Source organism: Dermacentor variabilis, chromosome 9, assembly GCF_050947875.1.
Source record: "Dermacentor variabilis isolate Ectoservices chromosome 9, ASM5094787v1, whole genome shotgun sequence".
Classification (NCBI taxonomy): domain Eukaryota; kingdom Metazoa; phylum Arthropoda; class Arachnida; order Ixodida; family Ixodidae; genus Dermacentor; species Dermacentor variabilis.
In genome coordinates this window covers 136,605,724-136,627,405 of record NC_134576.1, presented here as the reverse complement: position 1 = coordinate 136,627,405, position 21,682 = coordinate 136,605,724, and the positions used below count along the sequence as shown (strand labels likewise).

Genomic DNA, 21,682 nt, shown 5'->3' with positions numbered 1-21,682 from the left:
TCCTTCTCTTTCACTTGCAGATTTGTTATTAGTTTCATGCTTTCGTTTATAATTTGGACATGGTTGTAATGGGCATCGTTCCACGTTTATCCTTTTTCTTCAAACAGCCTCCATCGCCATTTCAAACACAGGGCGTCCTACTGCAGAACCTTGCGTCTTGCTCATGTTTGCCATCACATGCAGCTCAATGACTTCCTGCCGGTAATGAAGCTGTACGACCTGCTGTACCCGGAGAAGGAACCACTGCCATTCCCAGACGTAACCAAGCCGCACTGCACTCGGGCTCTGGCCATCACGTCCATCTGGGTGCACTTAACCCGCAAGGCCCAGTTGGAGAAAGTGCGGCTTCAGAGGCCCCTGCCACATGCATTGTCCACACACCTCGAGTGAGCGTTCACTGTTTGTTTTTTTCGATATAAGTGTAAAAAAAAGTACTAGATGCAGCAAAACAAAGTTAAAGGGTTGCTATTAGGCTTGTGCAAATATCAATTCTTTAGTTCAAAGCAGATTCATAGGAAGCAGTATTATGGTAATAATTTTAAAGGGAATAATTAAAATAGTTGTGGGATTTGTATGAAACCTCTATCCATAAGCTAAAAAATCAGAAAAATAAGGGGTCTTTCATTTGTAAATGTTTAAACAATTTCATCTCAGGAATTAGTGTATTTTCAAAGTTCTGCTATTTAGACATTTTTTCCAAAAGACTTCACATATTATGTTGGCTCAGTAGATAAGGTGGCAGCGCTTCAGAGACGTTTAAATAATCTAGCAGGGGCTGCGAACAAATTCATTATCTTTGGTTTCTCTTGGCTACAAGCTGTGCCAATGGAAATTGACTTGCTTACCAAAACCAAAACTGTTGATTGCTCATCTAATCCAACGTATAGTTGTTCGTTCCAAATGCCTATAATGTTCTGAATACTGAAATTCAAGCCTAAGCAAATACTGAATACCATAGCATTCTATCGATTTTTGAATATATCAAATTTTGTTGTGATTTGGCAGAGCCCACTTACTTATCACACATGATGCTGTGTCATTTCTGGCTGTTAGCTGATTCAGTGTGATGTACTTGCTTATTAGTTCTGCACGAGTAAGTTGTATATGATAATTCAGTTAGTGCCCACAAAAGTGTGGGAAAAAACTAAAATAGCTTTTATCTTTGTTGTTAAAACTGATTCGGTTTCTTTGTCTTCATTCACTTTGTGCTATAGTCGAACCGTATAGGGAGTTGATAAGTCAGACTGTCAGTTTCATCTGATTTAAAAGACTTTCTCCTAAAAAAGTGTTCTTATAGTTTCAGAGCAGGTATGGAATGTGGTCTACACAGCTGTGCTGCGAGTTAAATACGGGGTGTTCTTTTTTAGATCATATTAGAATTTTGACGAGAAAGCGTCAAATGGCTCATTGAGTAAAAAAGCTGGCGTCTCGCGTCTGTAGCAGCACCTAAATTCCCATTGGCTGCGACGCCTTGGCACGAATGCACCGCAACGAAGCAGAGTGGGTGAAAGGGAAGACCTACTGCTGTGATAGCGTGCCAGGTGTCGCGTAAGGGGAGAAGGTACCACCACCCGATGCAAGTCGCCTTCGCTCTCAGAAGCTTGTTATTCGCGTGGTCCTTGTCCGCGCAAGCTCTTGTCTGTGCCTCGGTAAGGCAAAATCAAAACACGCCAAGCATGTCAACACGCTTGCTTGCCTGCGAGGAATTCATAACTAGAAGGATCGCTCAGCAGCATTCAGTTGGACATTAACGCTCTCACATTCACACCTCATAAGAAGTGTTTAGGTGTTCTCAGATTTTCAAAGGTTGGCTGTTGCAAATAGCCTAATTGTAGTCCTTCAGCTGGATTACTTGAATCGGTGGAAATTACTTGTACGAGAAATTGAAATGCATAATTGACAAATTAATGTGAACTCACTGCTTAACTTATTAATCAATTATGCTACGGTGCATATTGCAATTCGTGAATTGTGGCTGGCGAGTTTGCAAGGCATATTCACTTGGAGGGAATACTGAGGATGTCACCTATTTTGAGAGATGTGTTGTCAAACATATGCTAAGAATGCATTGTTGTTCCAGTTACTTTTTTCAGAAAAGAATGTTTTAGGCATTGAAGTTGTAGAGCAGCTGAAAAAAACAATGTATTTCATTGCCAACTTTGGGAATTAATATAAACTGTGTCATTCTGCAAATTAGTTCCAAGTGAATATGACTTATGAACTCACTGACAATAATTCGTAAATTGCAATATGTGCTGTAAAGGAATTAATGAAAAAGTTTATTAGTGATTTTTTGTTAACTGATAAAAGTTTGATCACAAAGTATTTCAATCAGTTTTTTGTTCAGTATTTACCGAAGATGAAAGTTGCATACGAAGCTTTAACCTTCCAGTTAATTGCCCGCCAATTGAAGATATCTCAGTGACTGAAGAAGGTATTTTATCTCTCTTGTTAAATTTAAATACTAAGAAATTGCCTGGAATGGATGGCATACCTACTGCTTTTCTCGTGAGATGTGCTGAGTGGTGCTCAAAATATCTGTGCATTCTATTTAACAAGTCTTTATTGTGTAGAAAATTTCCGGGTGACTGGAAGTACGCAAAGGTTATCATCATACCCAAATCAGAAAACAGGTCGCTTATCACTTCATACAGACTGATTTCATTCTTGCCCACATGTGCAAAAACTCTTGAGCATATTATATTTAAACATATTTCGGCCTTCCTAAGTGACAACAATATAATTGATTCCAGGCAGCATGCGTTTCGAAAGGGACTGTCTACAACAACACAGCTACTCGAAACTATCCACAAACCCATAGCAATTCTAGACATACAGGGCCAAATTGATATGATATTCGTAGATTTTGAAAAAGAATTCGACCATGTGTCTCATTCTAAACTACTTCTAAAGCTACAAACAATACGTAAAAGTAATTCACTGGTTTCATTAATTTCTGCATATCTGTCGTTAAGGTGGCAAAGTGTGTTTGTCAATGGCATGCATTCTGGCTCAGAACTGGTTTGGTTGGGCATTCCACAGAGCTCGGTCCTTGAGCCCCTGTTCTTTCTAATCTTTGTCAATGACATAATAAAAGAAGTGAACTTGAAAATACAATTATCTGCAGATGACTGTATATTATATCAACAAGTTATTAGTGTAAATGACCAGGCCTGTTTGAATTCTTCACTAGCCAAGGTAAAAGCATGGTGTGCCACATGGCAAATGAATGTTAATGCAAAGAAAATGGTCGCTATGTCAGTAACACGAAAATAGCACCCCTTAAAATTTTTTGACAGTTTCAGTGGTAATGATCTATCTATGGTTAGCAGCTACAAATACTTAGGCCTCGTAATATTATCTGACCTTAGATGGAACGAACGCATATCCTATATTACAGAAAAGCAATGCACCAGCTTGGTTACTTGAGAAGGTCGCTATGACAGTCCACATAAGAAATCCATCTTTTAGCATACACAACGTATATTATACCAATTCTTGAGTACGCCTCAATAGCATGAGACCTGTACACCCTGAAGAATGTTACAGAATTAGAAAGCATTCAAAGAAAATGTGTTAGATTCATATTTAACTGTTATTTCTGGCAAGTGTCTCCGACTATTCTTATTAGCAAAGCAAACCTGGAGACATTAAAATTAAGGCAATATAAGGACCGTCTGAAATACATGTATTTATCATGATATACTGGCAATAGATAAGGATATGTATATTACTTTTAGTTACTCGGTGTGTAGCATGATCTAATTTGAAAAAAATTAAAAGAATTTTCTTGCAGAACAGACATATTTAAAAACTAGTTTTTTCCTCGAACGATAGGCGAGTCGGATGGGCTCACCGCCAGTACAGTGGGACGCCGGACCGTCCAGTCATTCTGCAACATGCTGGATAGCATTTAGATGAAATAGTGTTGATTTTTGTGACATTATACGCAAGTCCTTTGTTCGCTTCCTTGTCATTATTCTTTGTAGATTTTTGCTGCTCAACTGCCCGAGCATCCGTAATGTCTTTCAGCATACCAATATGAATGCAATTCTTTTTCTACTCCTTATTATCAATATCCAGTTGTTATCAATATGCTCTGTACAGCTTGTGTGTTCAGGGAATATCTGTCTCCTACAATATTTTGAATTCTTGTAATGCTTTTTTGTTGGAATGCTCTGTACAGCTCGTGCGGAACAGGGATTATCTGTCTAGTGCAATGTGTTGAATTCTTGTAATGCTTTTTCTTGCTGTTCATTTTTTTTTTGTTCATGTGTACATCGCACTGCCCACTCCTGCCCAAGGCCTAAGACTAAGGCTGGCAGTACCTTGTAATTAAGTAAGTAAGTCACTAACTTAAGTAAGTAAGCAAAAACTGATTGATTATGCATTTCGATTTCTCCTGTAGGTAATATCCACTTCAAGTAATCCAGCTCAGTGACTAAAATTATGCCATCTGCCACAAGCAATTTTTTTCTTAAATTGTGTATAATCTAAAGAAAGGACATCCAGTATAGTAAGTGAATAAAATTGGTGACTAGTTAGTAAGAAGAGCGCTTAAAACCTTTGTCTTGCTGCAGGTACCTGCAACAACCCTTTGTGTCAAATACGACTCTCAGCTTTGGAAATGATTACTGGATCTCGCTTCTCTGCAATGCATGTGAGTATGATTCATTCATTCATGGGGGTCGGTGTTTCTAAGCAAGTCTGTGGCTATGAGGGAAGTCATGTAGTGCAGGCCTTGAGATTACTTTTGACCACCTTGGTTTCTTTACTGTGTACCTATGTGCGAGAAAGTTTTTTTGCATTTCACCTCCATTAAAATGAGGCCGCCGTGGCTGGGAGTCAAACCCACGACTTTGTGCTGACCAGCAGAGCGCCATAGCCACTGTGCCACCACGGTGGGTGCACATAAGTAGTGCTACTGTCTGCGATGTCAGGTTATGCGGAGCAATCATTTAGGGCTGCAGTGAAACTTGGATAGACAGAACGTCGTCAGATGAATCTTTCAGCTACATACAACTGTTAGTGGAATTGTAGCCACTTTTTTTACTGCTTGTCGTTATAGAGTGCCACCCTTTCCTACTACAAGGCCTTAAGCAGAAGCTGCTGCAAGTTAGCTTTTGACTTCGAGACTTTGAATGCAACGTAATTTTCAGTTCCTTAATTTTTAGAGGACACTTAGATATTAGTTAGCAGTGAAATGCCTGCTTCTGAAGCGATATTTCACAGCCATAGACACATGCATTTATGACAAATTTTGTATGTGTTTCATGTGCATATTCAGAACTGAGAGATGAATTTGTGCACTTAATGTGAAAATGGGGTTTTGTGTAAATAATAAAATGGAAGTTTGGGCTGTGTTAATAATACATTGTATCTAGCTAGCATGCTAGAGAAAGAAAGAATGGAGAGACATTTGTCTGTCTTTTCATCTATCTGTCCTTGGGTTTATTTGCACACTAGAGGTATGTTATTTGCACACAGTGTAAATAACATCACATGAAGAGGAAAATGTTTGAAAAGGATGCGATATAGAGGATCCTGTTGTCATGTTTGCAGCTGGAGGAATGGAATGAATCACCCTCTGAAATTGTATCCATTAACAATAATGAAACATTTTAAAGATCATTAGTTAATATTCTGTAATAGGAAGTATACGTACAAACGATTGTTAGTTGATTTTATGCTATTTATATTACACTCTCTTGTTATGCTGTATTATATTATTATACTCTCAGCTAGCGTTGTATATTTAGCAAATAATGTGTATAATCTTGCATTTTACTTCCGCCCTGTGGTTTCGTCTTTAACCCACTCCTCTCTCTTGTGTTAAAATGCCCTGAGGGTAAAATAAATAAAGTGTATCAGCTAGACCAACAGGTGCGTAACCAACAGATAGTGAAAGCGCAGGAGTGCATGCCGGCAACTACAAGCCGCATGTAATAAGGCCAAGTACAGGAAACATTGCAGTTTTGTACTGCACATTGAGCGCACAACATTGATGGACTCTTCACCCAAATGAATTAACAGAAAAATTCGAGTGTCATAGGAGAGGTTTGAGCATTTCCAGTGCAATCCGTGCCTTGCTGACAGGAAAGGCAGCTACGCTTTTCTTTAAGTAGAAGTTCTAGAGCTCTGAGCATATGTTGCTTTTGTGTCCTGAGTGGAGGGGCTTGCTTTCTAATTCAATTGGTAGTTTGTGCCTATTTGTGTTGTCCTTGCCATTGCCGTGCAAGAAGTGTTGAGTCATGTTTAACTAAGGGAACCACTTTCAAGTTCTTGTTTGTGCTGAAACAATTGGGGAGCCTGGGAGGACAAGTTCACCTGTAACGATGACACATGGCGTTTGCACGTTGTGTAATGCTTGGCTGCGGTCTTTTGCAGACAGCACGAATCAGGAGTACTTTATACGCCCCATGGGCGTCCTGGCCGAGGCCATCCAATGTAGCCAACGCAACCAGGGCTCCATGTCGTCATCAAATTCCAACACACCTAACCCGACACACCCGTTGGGCATGAATGTGCTTGATTCACTAACAGTTCACACCAAAATGAGGTGGGTATTCCCTTGCTCGGAGCACATTCAACATTGCTAGCTTACTTGATCAATTTTCAAACTCCTGCTTGGACCATAGTTTAAACTTTACTGCTTTCGGTGTCCTGGCTTGCCTGCAGGGCACATTTTGTAATATGCACTATCACAGGACAGATTACAAGGAGTGGTTATGTGTGACGTAGGGTCTGAGATTGGAAGAGCATACAATCTTAAGGGTCCTTGTCATATGTGTCTGTGCAGTGTAGTCTATGGTGTAGTGCTCTTATAGCAAAATGTCTGGCATGAGCTGTGTGGTAGTGTAAACTTTGCTTGCCAATCATGGAAGGCACTGAAACAGGGTCACACATGGCATGCCAGTTGAACAACAGGCACAGTAAATCTGGAAATGTTGGTGCACTTATGGTAATTCAACTACTGAGAGGCAACAGTGCTTGGTTTTAATTGCCCAAAATCGAATGAAGCCATCCAAGACAGAAGCATCACTGAAAGTATAAACAAATATACAGAGCACACTTTCTCTTTATCTTAGGCGATCAGAAAGAAAATCGTGTGTGCATACATAAAGCTAGTGAGAACACTGCTATACAAGCTTGTCAAATCAGTAACCATCTCATCTTCTTAAATGACCTGCTTTATCAACACTCCATATTTAAAGCTGTAACTGCTGACTGGGCTGAAATGTACAGTAATGATTGTAGATAGTCACAGCAGCATTTGATTGAGTCTTGATTGATTTCGTTTCTAATTTTTGCTACTGCTGAACTGATTACTTGTTATTGAAATTAATGCTTATCAACTATGCATTTGCTTCACGGTCTTTGAGCCTGTTTGAAACATAATTAATGGAGGACTTGAAACAAAAAATGTGACAGGGCCAGCCATAAGTGTTCTGCTGTAAAGCACAATTATGAGGCAGTGAACAGCTTAAGATCTATTATTTAGCCACTGTGCCACCATTGGAGTACAACAAAGTCGAAACATTAGAGCTTTGTTGAAAATTTTTTTTGCGGTTAGGATATAAGACATTGTTATTATTTCTTGTGTATTTTACCTTTTTAGCCTGATCCACAATGTGGTGACTCATGTGATGAAGATCTCGCAAGCAAAGTCGACAGTCTCCCTTGCGCCAGCACTCATAGAAACCTACAGTCGTCTGCTGGTGTACAGCGAGATCGAGTCGCTTGGGATCAAGGGCTTCATCAGTGAGTGAAACGCCAGTACTCGTTCTTTCTTTTTTGATATAATGCACAAAGTTAAGTGTGCACATCGTGCATGAGTGGGCATCATGCCCACAAAACTGGAAATCAGTATTCTAAAGGCCAGGTCACTGTGCAGCGAGATATTGTTCGCCATAATGTCTTCTTGGTTCAATGAGTTTTAAAAGCTGGCAGTTATGTTAACTGGCACAGATCAGGTAAGCTTAGCATTAAGCGGAGTGTTACATATAATCCTTAAAAGCTCACATTTCAGTCCGAAATTTCATTACTTGGTGAAATTAGAAGAGGTTAAAAATAAGTCTGAATGAGCTCAAGAACAAAAGCCCACTGTTTCTGTATGTCAAGCTCATGCAGGAACATTTAATAGTGCCTCATTCATGCTTGATGGAAATGTGCCTGCCAGTCAGTTCCTACTAAATTGTGTGCAAGTGCGCTTCCATCTAAAAAATCGTGTTCCATTTTCATTTGTATGTGCGTAGAAGTGTTTTGACTATGAGCCAACTGCCAGTGAGACATTGATGTGCACCCGATCTATGCAGATCACCTCCTGCCGACGGTCTTCCGTCAGCAGGCGTGGGGCATCCTGCACACGCTGCTGGAGATGTTCAGCTACCGGCTGCACCACATCCAGCCCCACTACCGCGTCCAGCTGCTGTCGCACCTGCACAGCCTGGCTGCCGTGCCACAGACCAATCAGACTCAGCTGCACCTCTGGTGGGTCACTTTGCACTGGTGCTTGTCCAGCTAACTGGTGGCCGACTCAAGTCAGCTTTATCTTTGTATTGAGTAGCACAGGGCAAACACAAGCAGTTTGGTAAGTCAGCACCTTGTTTGTCATATGTACCTCTTGTGTCTGCGTTTGTCCTGTGCTACTCAATATGAAAGTAATGTACCAACATGCCCAAATTCCTACCATATTCAAGTTCGTCATCTCTCAAGCGGAAATGGTGGAAGGTTTTCAGAGACGAAAGTTAAACAGCTTGTTGAAGCCTCTGAAACAACCTCACACAGTGGCAGCATACGGGAATACTATAAAAAAGAAAAGTGTGCAAATGCTCTATAATTAACATAGAAGGAGAAGACACATCCTACTTTCACGAAAGATGTACAGCATTGATAATTGCATGTTCAATGTGAATTCTCTGAGGAAACAGGAGATCTGATTTAGTTGAAATGCCTTCTACCCTTCGAAGTAGAAGTCTTGAGACAACGGCATCAGCAGAAAAATTTTGTTTCTTCAGGAACAACTGAGGCAGTGTGTAATTGTCTCAACGTATTCCAATAGCCAAAAGGTGTGCATAGGCTACACTGCCTGGTTTCAGCCTGAATGCTTACGTTGCAAAAAAAAAAAAATTGTTTTTTTGCAGCAACTGTGGTCTCGAGACTTTCGCTTTCAACTGCGCAACAGAGATAAAAAAAGGTGCAAGAAATCCAGTATGCATGCAGTAGCACAGTATCAGCTGTGAAACCAGCAGAATCCTAACTTGATGTAAAGCAACAAAGTGTTGTTTCAGTAGTTTTACTGTAGTGTAAATGAACCGCTAGTATAATATAAATTGTTTGCATTATAAAATAGGATAAAGTTTAACGTTGAAGACTTTGTTGACGTTTTAAAACATGCACTTGCATCCTTGCATAGTTGCCGTATTGTTGCCGTAGTGTTTAGTTGTCCACAGCCAATCATTGTGTCCCTATTTCCCCTTCCTTTTCCATGCCCAGTGTCGAGAGCACTGCCCTCAAGCTGATCACCGGCCTTGGCAGCGCGGAGGTCCAGCCCCAGCTGTCTCGCTTCCAGACTGAGCCCAAGTCACTGCTCTCCTCCGAGTCGGAGGAACTGAACAAAGCGCTCATTCTGACGCTCGCCAGGGCAATACATATCACTGGTGAGAAGGGGCATTGGGTCATAGTCCATGTCTCCAGCTCCTTGCTGGTGTGGCGACTGCACCATGGTCAATGCAAGCTATACGAGGGTTGATCCAGAAGTAAGGTTCCCATAAATTTTAGAAAGAGACAACGTTGCTTATTCTCATAGAAATTTACATCATTGTAAAGATTAAACTTTGCTCTAAATTCTACCTAATCGCCATCTTTTTCTACGCATGTAGACGGTGCTCCAATTTCTGTATCGCAATGTCGTAGAACTCTGCCACCAACCCATTGAGGAAGCGTTTCACCTCTTCTTTGACTTCATCATCACTCCGGAAGCATTGGCCACTCAAATGTTCCTTTAACTTGGGGAACAAGTAATAATCACCAGGTGCGAGGTCTGGACTGTACGGTGGGTGAAGCATGACAGTCCACCGAAAGTTTGTCAAAAGTTCCTAGGTTTGACAGGAGAAGTGAGGTTGGGCATTGCCGTGAAGCAGCATTACACCGGTTGACAGCCGTCTTCGCCGGCGGTTCTGGATAGCTCGCCTGAGTTTTCTTAGTGTTGCAAAATAACTGTCTTAGTTGATTGTTGTCCTACGTTCCATGAAATCTATCAGCAGTATACCCTTACGATCCCAAAAAACACTGGCCATGACTTTGCCATCAGAAGGAGTTTGTTTGAACTTCTTTGCAACTGGTGACTCTGGGTGATGCCACTGTTTATATTTTTGTTTCGTTTCGGGAGTGAAGTGAAATACCCACATTTTGTCTCCTGTAACAATAGAGTACAACAATCCTTCCTTATCTTCTTGACACTTTTGAAGAAACTGGCGAACACAGTCAAGGTGTTTCTCCTTGTTGTCTGTTGTCAATAGCTGGGTACCCATCGAACACAACACTTGTGATACCCCAATTTTTTCAGTCAAAGCTCTTCTCACTGTACTGTAAGAACTCCCAGGAATCTGAGCAACAAGTTCACGAATGGTGATCTTCCTGTTTTGAAGCACTTCGCGTTGGACTATCTCGATAACCGCCTCCAAAACTGACAGTCTTCCGACCGGCACTAAACTTTCTGCACCACTTTTGGATGTGTTGAACGGACATACACTTTTCACCATACAGCTCTGCCAACTGACGATGAATATCCATGGGTGGAGTCCATTTGGCATGCAAAAAAGCGAAGTACGGAACGAATCTCGCACTTGGTCGGATCAACAATGGGAACCTCCATATCGGATGGCTGCTGAGCCAAGAATTAGTGGCGCAGCGAAGCGCGGCCAGCGGGAATTGAGAGCAGAGGAACAGCCGTGCGCAGCAGTGTTGCCGGATTTCGCCTCGCACCTTTCCATGTGGCTGAAGCTCCTTGAGAACCTTATTTCTGGATCAACCCTCATATATACAGGGTGTCCCAACTAACTTTAGCCAGAGTTTAAAAATATGCGAATGCCATATAGCTGGACAGAACCAAAGTTGTTTGCTGTCACTTGAAGGTGCTCAAATTATTTGTTTTCATTCTGTTGAATTAAGTAATTAGTCTTAATTAATTAATTATTTACCTTCTCAAATATTTTAATTCGATGAAAAATGTCAAGGAGAAAATTGCAGAGCAACATGAAAAACTCCTGGTACAGCTTTCTGTTGCTCAATACGTGCAACATAAAAGTGCTTTTCCGAGCGTGAAAGAAGCCTGCGAATACACGCAAAGTGCCTGGAGCGGCCAGTTGCGCGGCAACTTTGTGTGCATTTATTGGCTTCTTTCACCCTCGGAAAAACACTTTTATGTAGCACGTATTGAGCAACAGAAAGCTGTATCAGGAGTTTTGCATGTCGCTCTACAATTTTCTCATTGACACTTTTCATCTAATTAAGATATTTGAGAAGGTAAATAATGAATTAATTAAGACTAATTACCTAAATAGGCAAATTGAAAAAAAATAATTTGAATAACAGTCCAGTCTTGTTCATTGCTCTTTCTCTGCCTGCTCATGTTGTGCATACTTGCCCTGTCACGCCAACTAGCCCAAATAAACATGTTACCTTGGTCAAGCAGTCACGATTGTCACAGCAGCAATGACATACAATGTCGACCTGCGTGGGCTTGTGCTTGTAGTGGCCAGGAACACTGGCACATGCAAACAGGGCCAAAATAAATCTAGTTTTCATTTGAGCCCGGCAGCTATTGTTTACTCTCTGCTCTGTCCAAGGCCTTACTCTGCCATTAGCTCTACTCACGGACAACTCTCTGTGGCAGTAAAGAGAAAGTCATAGGGGCAGAGCTTCTGCGCAGATGTCACTGTACCAAGTATAGTCCTGTATAGCTTGAGAATGCTTTCGGCTCCTCGCGGAAGATTCTAAATAACGAATAGCTTCCACGTGTGCTTCCACATGTGGAACCAACCTAGCTTCCACATTTGCCGAAACATGGAAGAGCAAAGCAGAAAAATAAGTCATATTTAACACTCAGGGGCGTACTTTGTCTTATTTTGCTGTTGTAAAAATGTTTATTTCTTGCCGCTGCTGGAGCCCTGTTCTAATTTTTCGTATATCTCACCAACGCTGTACACTCGCTTGTAGATACTCACTTTCGTCATATTTATTATGTCATGTGTTCTGATCATTTGTTTTCTCTCACTCTATCTCACATCACATGCATAACAGCATGAGGAACTGCATACTACATATTTTTGTTCATTTTATTTTTTGCAGACGGCCATTTTAGGGTGTTGCTCTCTATAAACGAATGCCCCCCCTCCTTCTTGCATGCTGCGCTCAGGGTCTGAGAGTCTGTCCATGGTGTGGTGCAAGGAGCTTCTAACGACAGCGATGCAGCACACACCGCACAGCTGGTCGAGCCTGACGCTGCTTAGCTTCCCCCAGAGCCTGGCCGAGTTCTTCCAGCAGCACCAAGCACAGCGGGAGAACAAGGCCCAGCTCAAGCGCTCTGTTGAGGAGGAGTACCGCAAGTGGAAGAGTATGGCTACCTTTTGATGTTGCTGCAAGGCCTGTGCTGTCCCTTACATGTATTGTTTCATTCAGAACAGTGTGGCCAGAAGTTTCGTTTATGTGGCAAGTTGGACGAAGGTGGTTGTGGTGTAAAAATAAGGCGAAAACTGGCTTCTGGTCAACCATTTTTTCTTTTTTTAGGTGAAGGGCAAGTTGCACTTGAGTCTGCTTGCCGTATTTTGAAATTAAAGCCCCTGACCCCTTAAGGGATCTTGATCACCTGAGCTCGTCGTCATGAGCGAGTGTCACTTTTTCACTTATGACAAGCCCTCCTCACAACGTAGATGACAATGGAAATTCGGTCATCATTACTTTTACTGTATTAGGTTTCCCATGACATTTTAGACACATTTCTGTCCTATAACCATGGTAAAGGCATATTGCATAAAAAAGATTATCCACTATTTCTGAAAAAAAAAAAAAATCCCTTTAAGGAGTTAAAGAAGAAAAACTTAAAGTAGCTTTGTTTCATGGTTGGCACACATAAACTAGCTTCAAACATGCTATTGTTTGATTTATCCATGAACAAAGTGGTGCCTCTTGTGTTTTTCCAGCGATGAGCAATGAGAACGACATCATTGCTCACTTTTCTCAGCAGGGGACGCCACATCTATTCCTGTGGTAAGATGCTTGCCTTTCATTTTTCTGTCATTAGAAACGTTATAGGTGACATATCTGACATTGAACTTGTGACTTTCTGGACCTTTGAGTGGACATTCTAAAGTTTGGTCTGATTGTTTACTTCAGCCAGTGGCTTACCATAAAGTGAGAGTAGGTGCCTTGATGATAAAATGAAAAGCTCCTGCTCTATGCAACTAATTAAAAAGCACACCAATGATTCTGAGAAATGCATAATTTACAGTGTTGTGTTGTATTCTTGCACTTGAAATCCAAGGAAGACAGAAGCTCACAGAAAGGTAGAGGCTTGGAGTGATAACCAGTAGTCGAGCAAATAATGTCGCTGGAGTGAACATTGTGACAAGGGCTCATATACAAGTCCCCTAGTTGAAGCATTGGCTCCAGCGACCTTCCTTGTTCTACTGCTCATGAATTCTTGTGTTTGATGTCTTTCATCACATTGAAACGTTGCAGTGCCATGTTGTGCTCACTGTCGTTTATTTTCAGCCTTCTGTGGAAGATGTTGCTGGAAAATGACCGCATCAGCCCCCTGGCTTACAAGTGAGTAACTTTATGCAGTGATCTTGCCACGATAATGTGAAGCAAGTGAAGGGTTAATGGTTAAGGAGCTCTTACTCGGCATTAACACCTTCATTGACACTCTATTATCTCGAATTCTGACCAAAAGTATCCAATTCTCTTACCCATGAATAATTTATGAGAGGCAATGTAGTCAGTATCCTAGGTGCTTATTTATACAAAATGTCAACCGTTTATTGCAAAACTAAAGCTTACATTGTACAAAAGAATGGCAAGAAAATGATAAGTATCCTCGATGAGCAAATGAAGTTGCAATAAACTGAAAAGTATTGCGGAAGAGCTGAGCTCGTCGTCCTTGGCTGTTTTTACCAGAAACGTGCGGACGAACCTAGTTCATCCATGGCACGGAAGGGGTAAGGAGACTGACCTAGTACCCCTCAGAAAAAGGCAGACTCTTTAGAATCTGCATATTGTATCTTGATTTACTTCGTCATTTTCTATCGTCTTCTCACTTTTTCCAGGATTTTGGACAGGATTGGCGCTCGTGCCCTATCCTCACATCTGAGAACATTTGCAGACTTTCTGGTGTTTGAAGTGTCCAATTCAGTTGGAGGGCAGCACGTTAACAAGGTAAAAAAAAGCAATCTTGAATTGAGTAAGTGTTGTTGTATGATTTGACAGTTCTTGAGATTTATGGCATCAGTTGATTTGCACTCACTGTTCCATTTGCTACAGCATTGCACCAGCCAAGACATTCATCTCTGGATGCTAGATTCCAAATCTTCTTTTCTATATTTGAGACTTAATTCACACGTCTAACAAGGGTACCACATGAGACATTTCAGAATGTGGTTACATGGCAAAATATTCAGGTTTGATGTTGGTGTATGCACACAGTAATATTGTCATGTGTGGAAAGACACAGACAAAAGAAACTGCAGTAAAACCCTGATATATTGAACTTCAATGTACCAAAATTCTCAGTGTAACGAAATACTATTTAACTTTTTATAACGTCTTGTCCACAGAAAACAGCGTAGTTCGACTCTCAATGTAACAAAGTGCATTAATACACGATTCACAATACATAATTTCACTGCCACTGCAAAGGGACACCGAGACAATAAATGGAAACTTCTGCAGATGTAGATAGTCAAATGATTGAACTACAAGCGGCCGCTTGCGAACTTGCTTGCCTCTCAAATCATGTGCCGAAAAGCAACCAAGAGCAACTCCAGAAGCGGAGTAGCATCGTCTTCTGTATAAAGTGCAAGTACGATAAGCTCCTATCGCACCCCATGCACTGTGTGCTTTAGGTGCAAGTGAAAGCGTGCAACAGTAAGCCGACAAGGACGGTGGTTTCATAAGCACTGTCTTCCCACACAAGCAAGGGAAAAGGGGGGGAGCGGAGCAAGCTTGTGGCAGCACAATCAAGCTTACGTGAGGGGGGGCAGCAGGTTCGTGCGCTCTTCTTTTCTAGCGTGGCCGTGGTTGCACATGGCAGTCATCATGACTTAGCGCATACGCAGCCCATGCATCCTGTTTTAGAGGTAATCTGCAGCATGTGCAAAGTGTGGGTGTACTGAGATGGCGTGGCATCATGTGCACTGTCCTCCCGCACATTTAGTACTGGAGGTTGCATAATCTTGCATAACTTCGAAAATTCGTTGAAGCAAGAGGCAGATGAAGCATTTACTCCCTGCTGCCGATGCTTTTCATGATTGCGTCATCCCACTTCAGGCACTGCTATCAGTCGTGGTGGCAGAGTGCATGCGAAATTGTGGCTGGCCTCGCTTTGTACCACCAATGTGACGACGTGACATGGAACCGTATCATTCGTCACCGACTCCCTAATTCAGCAAAATGAAATGTTTTTCTCAGTCAAGTTCGCTTTTTTTGATTACCTGATAATTCTGAAAATTTTGCGCCTCCTTCCGTGTAAGAAAAATCAATCAGGGACTGTACTTATTTGCATAAAAGGTCGAATTTCAATATAACAAAGTTTCAATATAGTGAAGCAAATTGCCGATTTTACCAACTTCACTATACAGTTAAATCTTGATATAACGAAGTCTATAAAATCTGGTAAAGTCGGTATATTGAAGTTCGCTTTACCGAGGTTTGACTGTATTTATACTGTAGCCAGAGAGCAAGATAGACACTCGCTCTCACTAAGAGCCTAACCACTTCGTCATTTTCCTTGTGGCAACTTGTCTTTTCAGCATCTGCCAATAGTATTGTAATACTACCCTCTGGCAGCAAAAGTCCCGTCTCGGTGCTGTTAAAGGGCTACTCTGGCGTTTTTTAACCATATTAAAATATTGTAATTTTCACTTGGCATTGAGTCCTGTCACAGGTAAGGTAGTTCAATTTGCTTAGAAGCTCAGCAAGAATAAAAAAAAAAACAATAGATGAGGTGCCAAAAATGGGTAGCTGCATTGTGTGACGTCTATGATGAGTCGGTAATGCCAGATCCTACACAGCCGTAATTAAATATGCAGAACATGTGCTAAACATGCTGTACACATGGTACTAAAGCCAAAAAGGTGAAGCTGGCGATGTCTGCTGACGACATGGGGAGCTCTTCCAGCTCTTTCGAACCAGACAGCGGTGATTTCAGTGATGATATAAGCACTGAAGCATCACTGTTTGCTTTTGACCCGCCGCCACACAAGGCAGCTGACGTGCGCCAAGCTCAACGCATTGTGCTGTGGCAAGATGAAGAGATCCTCCAGTTATCACATCTCTTAAAACCATTATTGTCGGACATCATCTCGTAAAAGAAGAAGCCAGCTTAATTGTTTCTGGGTGAGGTGGCAGTGTAGCCTTTGATGCCGCAAACACAGGATAACCAGTAAAAAGTCATACATTTGTGGGAATGAGTCGGGAACGCGCAGCCAATCATTAAAATTCATTTTCAGGGAAACTAAATGATTTGCAATCATTTCATTTGCCACAGATGATCAGAGTGCAAAAGAGAACATATATTCAAAGTTTTATTAAGGTCATTTGAAACTGTAAAATCGCCAGTGTTGCCCTTTAAATATCTAAGGTGCGTGGAGAGTTGTAGGGCTTGAGCTTAGCAACGGGGGCAATTTCACTGGTTGACACAGCAGAAAACATGGCTAGAATAATTTCATAGGTGATATCGGTCATTTGGCGGAGCACGCATGGTATGGGCCTGTGTGACAGGAAAGTAGCTTCTCACAAAGGCAAACTTTACGGGATGGTGACCAAAGCAACACGAAGGTGCTGGGTGAAAAATCGACATCACGATGACAGTGGCCTAATATTAACGATGACGGAAGTCATAACAGCACTTCTGATTCTCTTGCAACACTTGCAGACGAGCACGTGCGAGTTATTGACCATGGTCAGCATGAGCGATGGAATCACGGGCATAATCGCTAGTTGAAGCTGTGGCGGACGAAAGCACAGTGTCTAACCGTAGCATTGGTGCTTGGTGATACAAGAGGTAGAGCGGGGAATAGTTGGCAGTTTCGAGAGAAGGAGAGTTGTAAGTGAAGACAGTGCAAGGCGGAGCACGGTCTGAGTCGTGGTGGTTGGCCAAAATGTATTTTGATAGCATGACTGTAAGGGTTCGGTTCAAACGCTCAGTGAGGACGTTCGTTAGTGGATGGTAGGAACTGGTAAGTTTATACTGTATAGAACAGACATGCATGATGTCACCAATGACATTAGACAAAAGCATACGGCCATGGTCTGTAAGTATTCGATGTGGAGCATCATGCATCAAAATGATACTGTGTCCACTGCGATAGCGACCCACTTGTTACCCGATGTATATTCTGGGGAGGGGCTGAGAAGGTCTAAGCCGACAATATACAATTATACATGGGCTCAGAATAGGCATTTATTTCTAAGACATAACAAGCATAGCAATGTGTGCATAACAAAAAATATGTCAAGTAGACACAGTACAAACCAGTGGAAGTAAAAGAAAAGGATGGCAGAAAAAAGATCATATGTGTTTGTTAACACACTTTTGAGTCAAGCAAAATAGAAGGTGACCGGATAAATTAGCATGGCAGTCACAGGTAGCTGATATAGTTGAAATAGGGAGGAAAAGTAAGTGGAGTTGGGCAGGTCATGCAAGGCGTAGAAGAGATACCAGTGGCCTATTGCAGTAACAGTGGTTGCCAAGGGAACAGAAATGCATTGAGGATTGCAGAGGATCAGGTGGTGTGATGATAGATAATTTAGAGGCATAGAATAGAGTCAGCTGACACAAAACAAGAATAATCGGAGATTGCGGGGAGATACCCTCGATTTGTAATTTATAGATGGATGATGATAATAACAAGTTTGCCATATGGAATTTGTCATTGCAGTGTCTTATAGTCACATTTTGTCTATTTTGGCTGTGAAACATTTTTAATGCTCATCCGTAATTACGGCTTAAGCACAATGTAATGAGCATAGGTATAATGAACTATTGAATATAACAAAGCAAATATAAAATATTTATTGTTGATATTAGCATATTACAAATATCAGATACCCATAATGAAACTATATTTTCATGTCAGATGTGACTTGGTTATATAATGAAGTTCATTTATAACATAATGGGTATGGGCAATATTAACAAAATGCCTTCTCTGCATTGCAGTGCATTGATGCCCTCAATGACCTGATTTGGAAGTACCATGTCATCTCACTGGACAGACTAATCCTTTGCCTGGTTAGTAAAATACAGTCCATTACACACAACTGTTTTTTCTAGTCTTTTGGTTATGCCATTTTGAACTGTTGGCTTAATGCAGGCGCTTCGTAGCTTTGAAGGCAACGAAATCCAGGTGTGCTTTTTCATCATACAAATGCTGCTAATCCGGCCATCAGAGTTCAAGAACCGAATTCTGGATTTTGTCAAGGATGTAAGTGCCTCTATAAGTATAGGGTGGCTTTGATCACTGTCTCGGGCAGCTCAGGAAATTGTCAAATATATTTTATTTTTGCTATCATTCTCTCTCAGAATTCCCCGGAACATTGGAGGCAGACTGACTGGCATGAAAAGCACTTGGCATTTCACAGGGTATGTTTGGGCCAACATATCTTTGCGTCTACATGAGAAATTAGGTAAAATGGCTGACAGCCTTTTTGTTTAAAGGTGGTTTTCTTCATAAATTATTTAACAGTGTGTTTTTTCAGATAGTAACTATCTGCAAATGAAAATGGAAATGTTGTCATTGACATAAAAGAAAGAATGAAGAGCAGGAAAAGAAAAAGGATACAAGTCCTCTTTGCATTGCTTAGATACAGGTTTAGGTACTATGTTCCACCTCTCCATGAACCTATCTTCTGTTCAAACCTTTCTTGGAGAATTTGTTCATCAGGTTGGAAATTGTTTTTCTAGTACACGCAAAATTATTGAATTTGAAGCTGGACATTAGCAAGCCCTTCTAGTACACATTAATTGACCTTTATTGTGGAATGACTGCAGGCGATAATATGCCAGTATGAAAATGTGAATGAGAGAAACAAAGTAGAGCACTCTTTAATCATAGTTACTTGAATATGCAATACTGTATGCTGTGTGTATACTGTGTGTTACTGTATACTGTGTGATTGCACCATAACTGAAGGGTAAATGTGTCATAGTCGAAATGCCTGTGAATGAATCACACCAACGTCACTCACATAGTGAATGTGGAAAGGGAAAAATGCCTTCTGCTTTATTCTCTTGTGCTTGCATTTCAATCAAACATGACAATACCTACTTAGGCTACATGCTGGAATGTTAAATTAAACATGTATCGCTTTCAGTATGCCCTTGTTGGCTGATGCAGCAAGGAACAATGCAATGAAAAAAAAAAAAAAAAAGAAAACTAAATTTGTTAATGCATCTATCAGTTTTACTTGCATGTAACGCTGTTGATTGCACTGATACTATACACAAGCACTTTGTAATTTTAAGTGCACTGCACATAATTTGCCACATCATTTGAGGTTTTATGGGGTTGTGATGTACTTGACTTGTGTAAGGGCTGCATCCTGCCATATTTCTTGCAAAAAAAAGTGGGGTGGGGAGGAGGCCTTGCATGGATAAATGCGGTATATGCACCACCATTTCATAGCATGACCCTCTGTTGAACAAAGGCAGTTGTAAAAACAAACATTGCTGCACGTTTGCAGAAATACCCAGAGAAGTTCTACTTCGAGGGCCTGCAGGACCTGAGTGGACAGAGCCAACAGCACACCTACCTGCCTGTCTACTTTGGCAACATCTGCCTACGTTTCATTCCGGTAGGCACACAACCCGCATATTAGAAGAAAAAAAGTTAAGCTGAGCATGTCACGTAATGTGTAGATCAGGGGTGATATTCTCTGGTGATCTCTTTTGGAGGTAGTTTCATGTTCACAAGATTTCACGTGACTAGTGCCGGATGCGCAAGTTTCTACAAGTGACAGTGTCCTTGGCACAAAGCCAGGCTTGCTGTCTTGACACAAACCCAGGAACTATGATGCCTGGAGATGCCTTCACATTTGGTGCCTGTCACGTTAAGTGTCGGGGAAAGTGAGACAGTCTTCCACAGGTAACAAGCTGTCTAGTACTAGAGTAACAGAACATGTGCTAAAAAAAAAAAAAAACTAATTCGAAGGCAGAAGAGGAATATATTTAAGGAGTAGGTAATGTCTGCTTGGTTCATGCACTACAGGGGAATTGGAGATCTCTTGGAGAAGCCCTTGTCCCTGGCAGTGGACATAATTTGTCTCACGATGATGATGAAAAAGCAGAACATTTTACAGGCAATTAAATGCCAATTCTCTTTTATCCACACCTTGCCCATATTAGGTGATGGACATTGTCATCCACCGTTTCCTAGAGCTGTATCCTGTGGCCACACTCTCAGTCGAGTCTGTTCTTGACCACCTGGGCTGTTTGTACAAGTTTCACGGTGAGCACATTATCTTTCTTATCGTGATTGCATTGTCTTGGAGACGTTGCTTGATGGTGTGGAAATTGGTTTAGTGGCATCATCTGTGGCCTCTGTGCTATGAGTGGATGTAGTCGGCTCGTACTTTTGCTGTGTGTTGTCGGCATTGGGTGCCATTAGGTTAGAACGCATTGACAAACTCTTAAAATTATTTTTTCAATTTTTTTTGCATGTCACATAATGTTATCATTGAAAAAAATATTAATTTTATGATCTATCTCAAGGGGTGTGCGAATATTTTTTCAAATAACGAAACAAATAGTGTTCTATTAGATTCAGTCTTCGAATTCAATAATGACTATTCATAAACGCGAATGTTTTTCTAATACATTTAGAATATTTCAAAACGTCAACTGCACCCAAATACATATTGACGGGTGTATTCTACTTAGAAGACAACGACAAGGGGGGCAATAACGGACTCCGTCTAGTGGGTGGCCGAGATTGGGTGAAGACAAAGAAGACGTGCCTCGGTTCCGTTTGTTTTTGAACAGCTTGTCCTGTTGTTCTTGAACGTCTCCCTGTCTTCTGTCTGCATTTTACCGTGACAATATAAAATCGTAGCAAAGGTACAGTAAGTTTTCACCCCAGTTGGCACAGTATAGACATAAAACGGGAGAACTTGTGCAGTGAAACAGGCTGTGCCACTTAGGTAGCCATACAATACAGACTCTACAGCGATCATTCGCACTCTCTGAAGAGCCCTGTACATGCAAAAAACGGCTTATTTGCTCCTAATGGACCTTTGTGCTTTTGATAAACAACGCTTCATAACATACTATGCAATGGCAGAAGCTTGTTAACTTTAAGATTACTGGGTTGTGAACACTGCTAATTGTGATAACGGCTTTTAATTATTTAAAAACTATTATAAAAGTATTCGAGATTTGATTTGATTTGCTTTTGGCACTATTCGA

At 41.2% G+C, this 21,682-nt stretch overlaps 1 protein-coding gene across 1 annotated transcript in view; it reads left to right on the top strand.

Annotated features, from left to right (window-relative positions):
* The window catches only part of MED23 (mediator complex subunit 23), a 51,541-nt gene that overhangs the window by 20,169 nt on the left and 9,690 nt on the right, over positions 1–21,682 (top strand). The window contains exons 12-26 of the mRNA XM_075669601.1: positions 184–386; positions 4,581–4,660; positions 6,388–6,559; positions 7,619–7,761; positions 8,316–8,490; positions 9,496–9,659; positions 12,419–12,616; positions 13,203–13,269; positions 13,774–13,827; positions 14,328–14,436; positions 18,440–18,511; positions 18,594–18,704; positions 18,803–18,862; positions 19,963–20,073; positions 20,624–20,726. Of these exons, the coding sequence (XP_075525716.1) occupies positions 184–386; positions 4,581–4,660; positions 6,388–6,559; positions 7,619–7,761; positions 8,316–8,490; positions 9,496–9,659; positions 12,419–12,616; positions 13,203–13,269; positions 13,774–13,827; positions 14,328–14,436; positions 18,440–18,511; positions 18,594–18,704; positions 18,803–18,862; positions 19,963–20,073; positions 20,624–20,726 (1,822 nt within the window). The remainder of the gene's footprint in view (positions 1–183; positions 387–4,580; positions 4,661–6,387; positions 6,560–7,618; positions 7,762–8,315; positions 8,491–9,495; positions 9,660–12,418; positions 12,617–13,202; positions 13,270–13,773; positions 13,828–14,327; positions 14,437–18,439; positions 18,512–18,593; positions 18,705–18,802; positions 18,863–19,962; positions 20,074–20,623; positions 20,727–21,682) is intronic.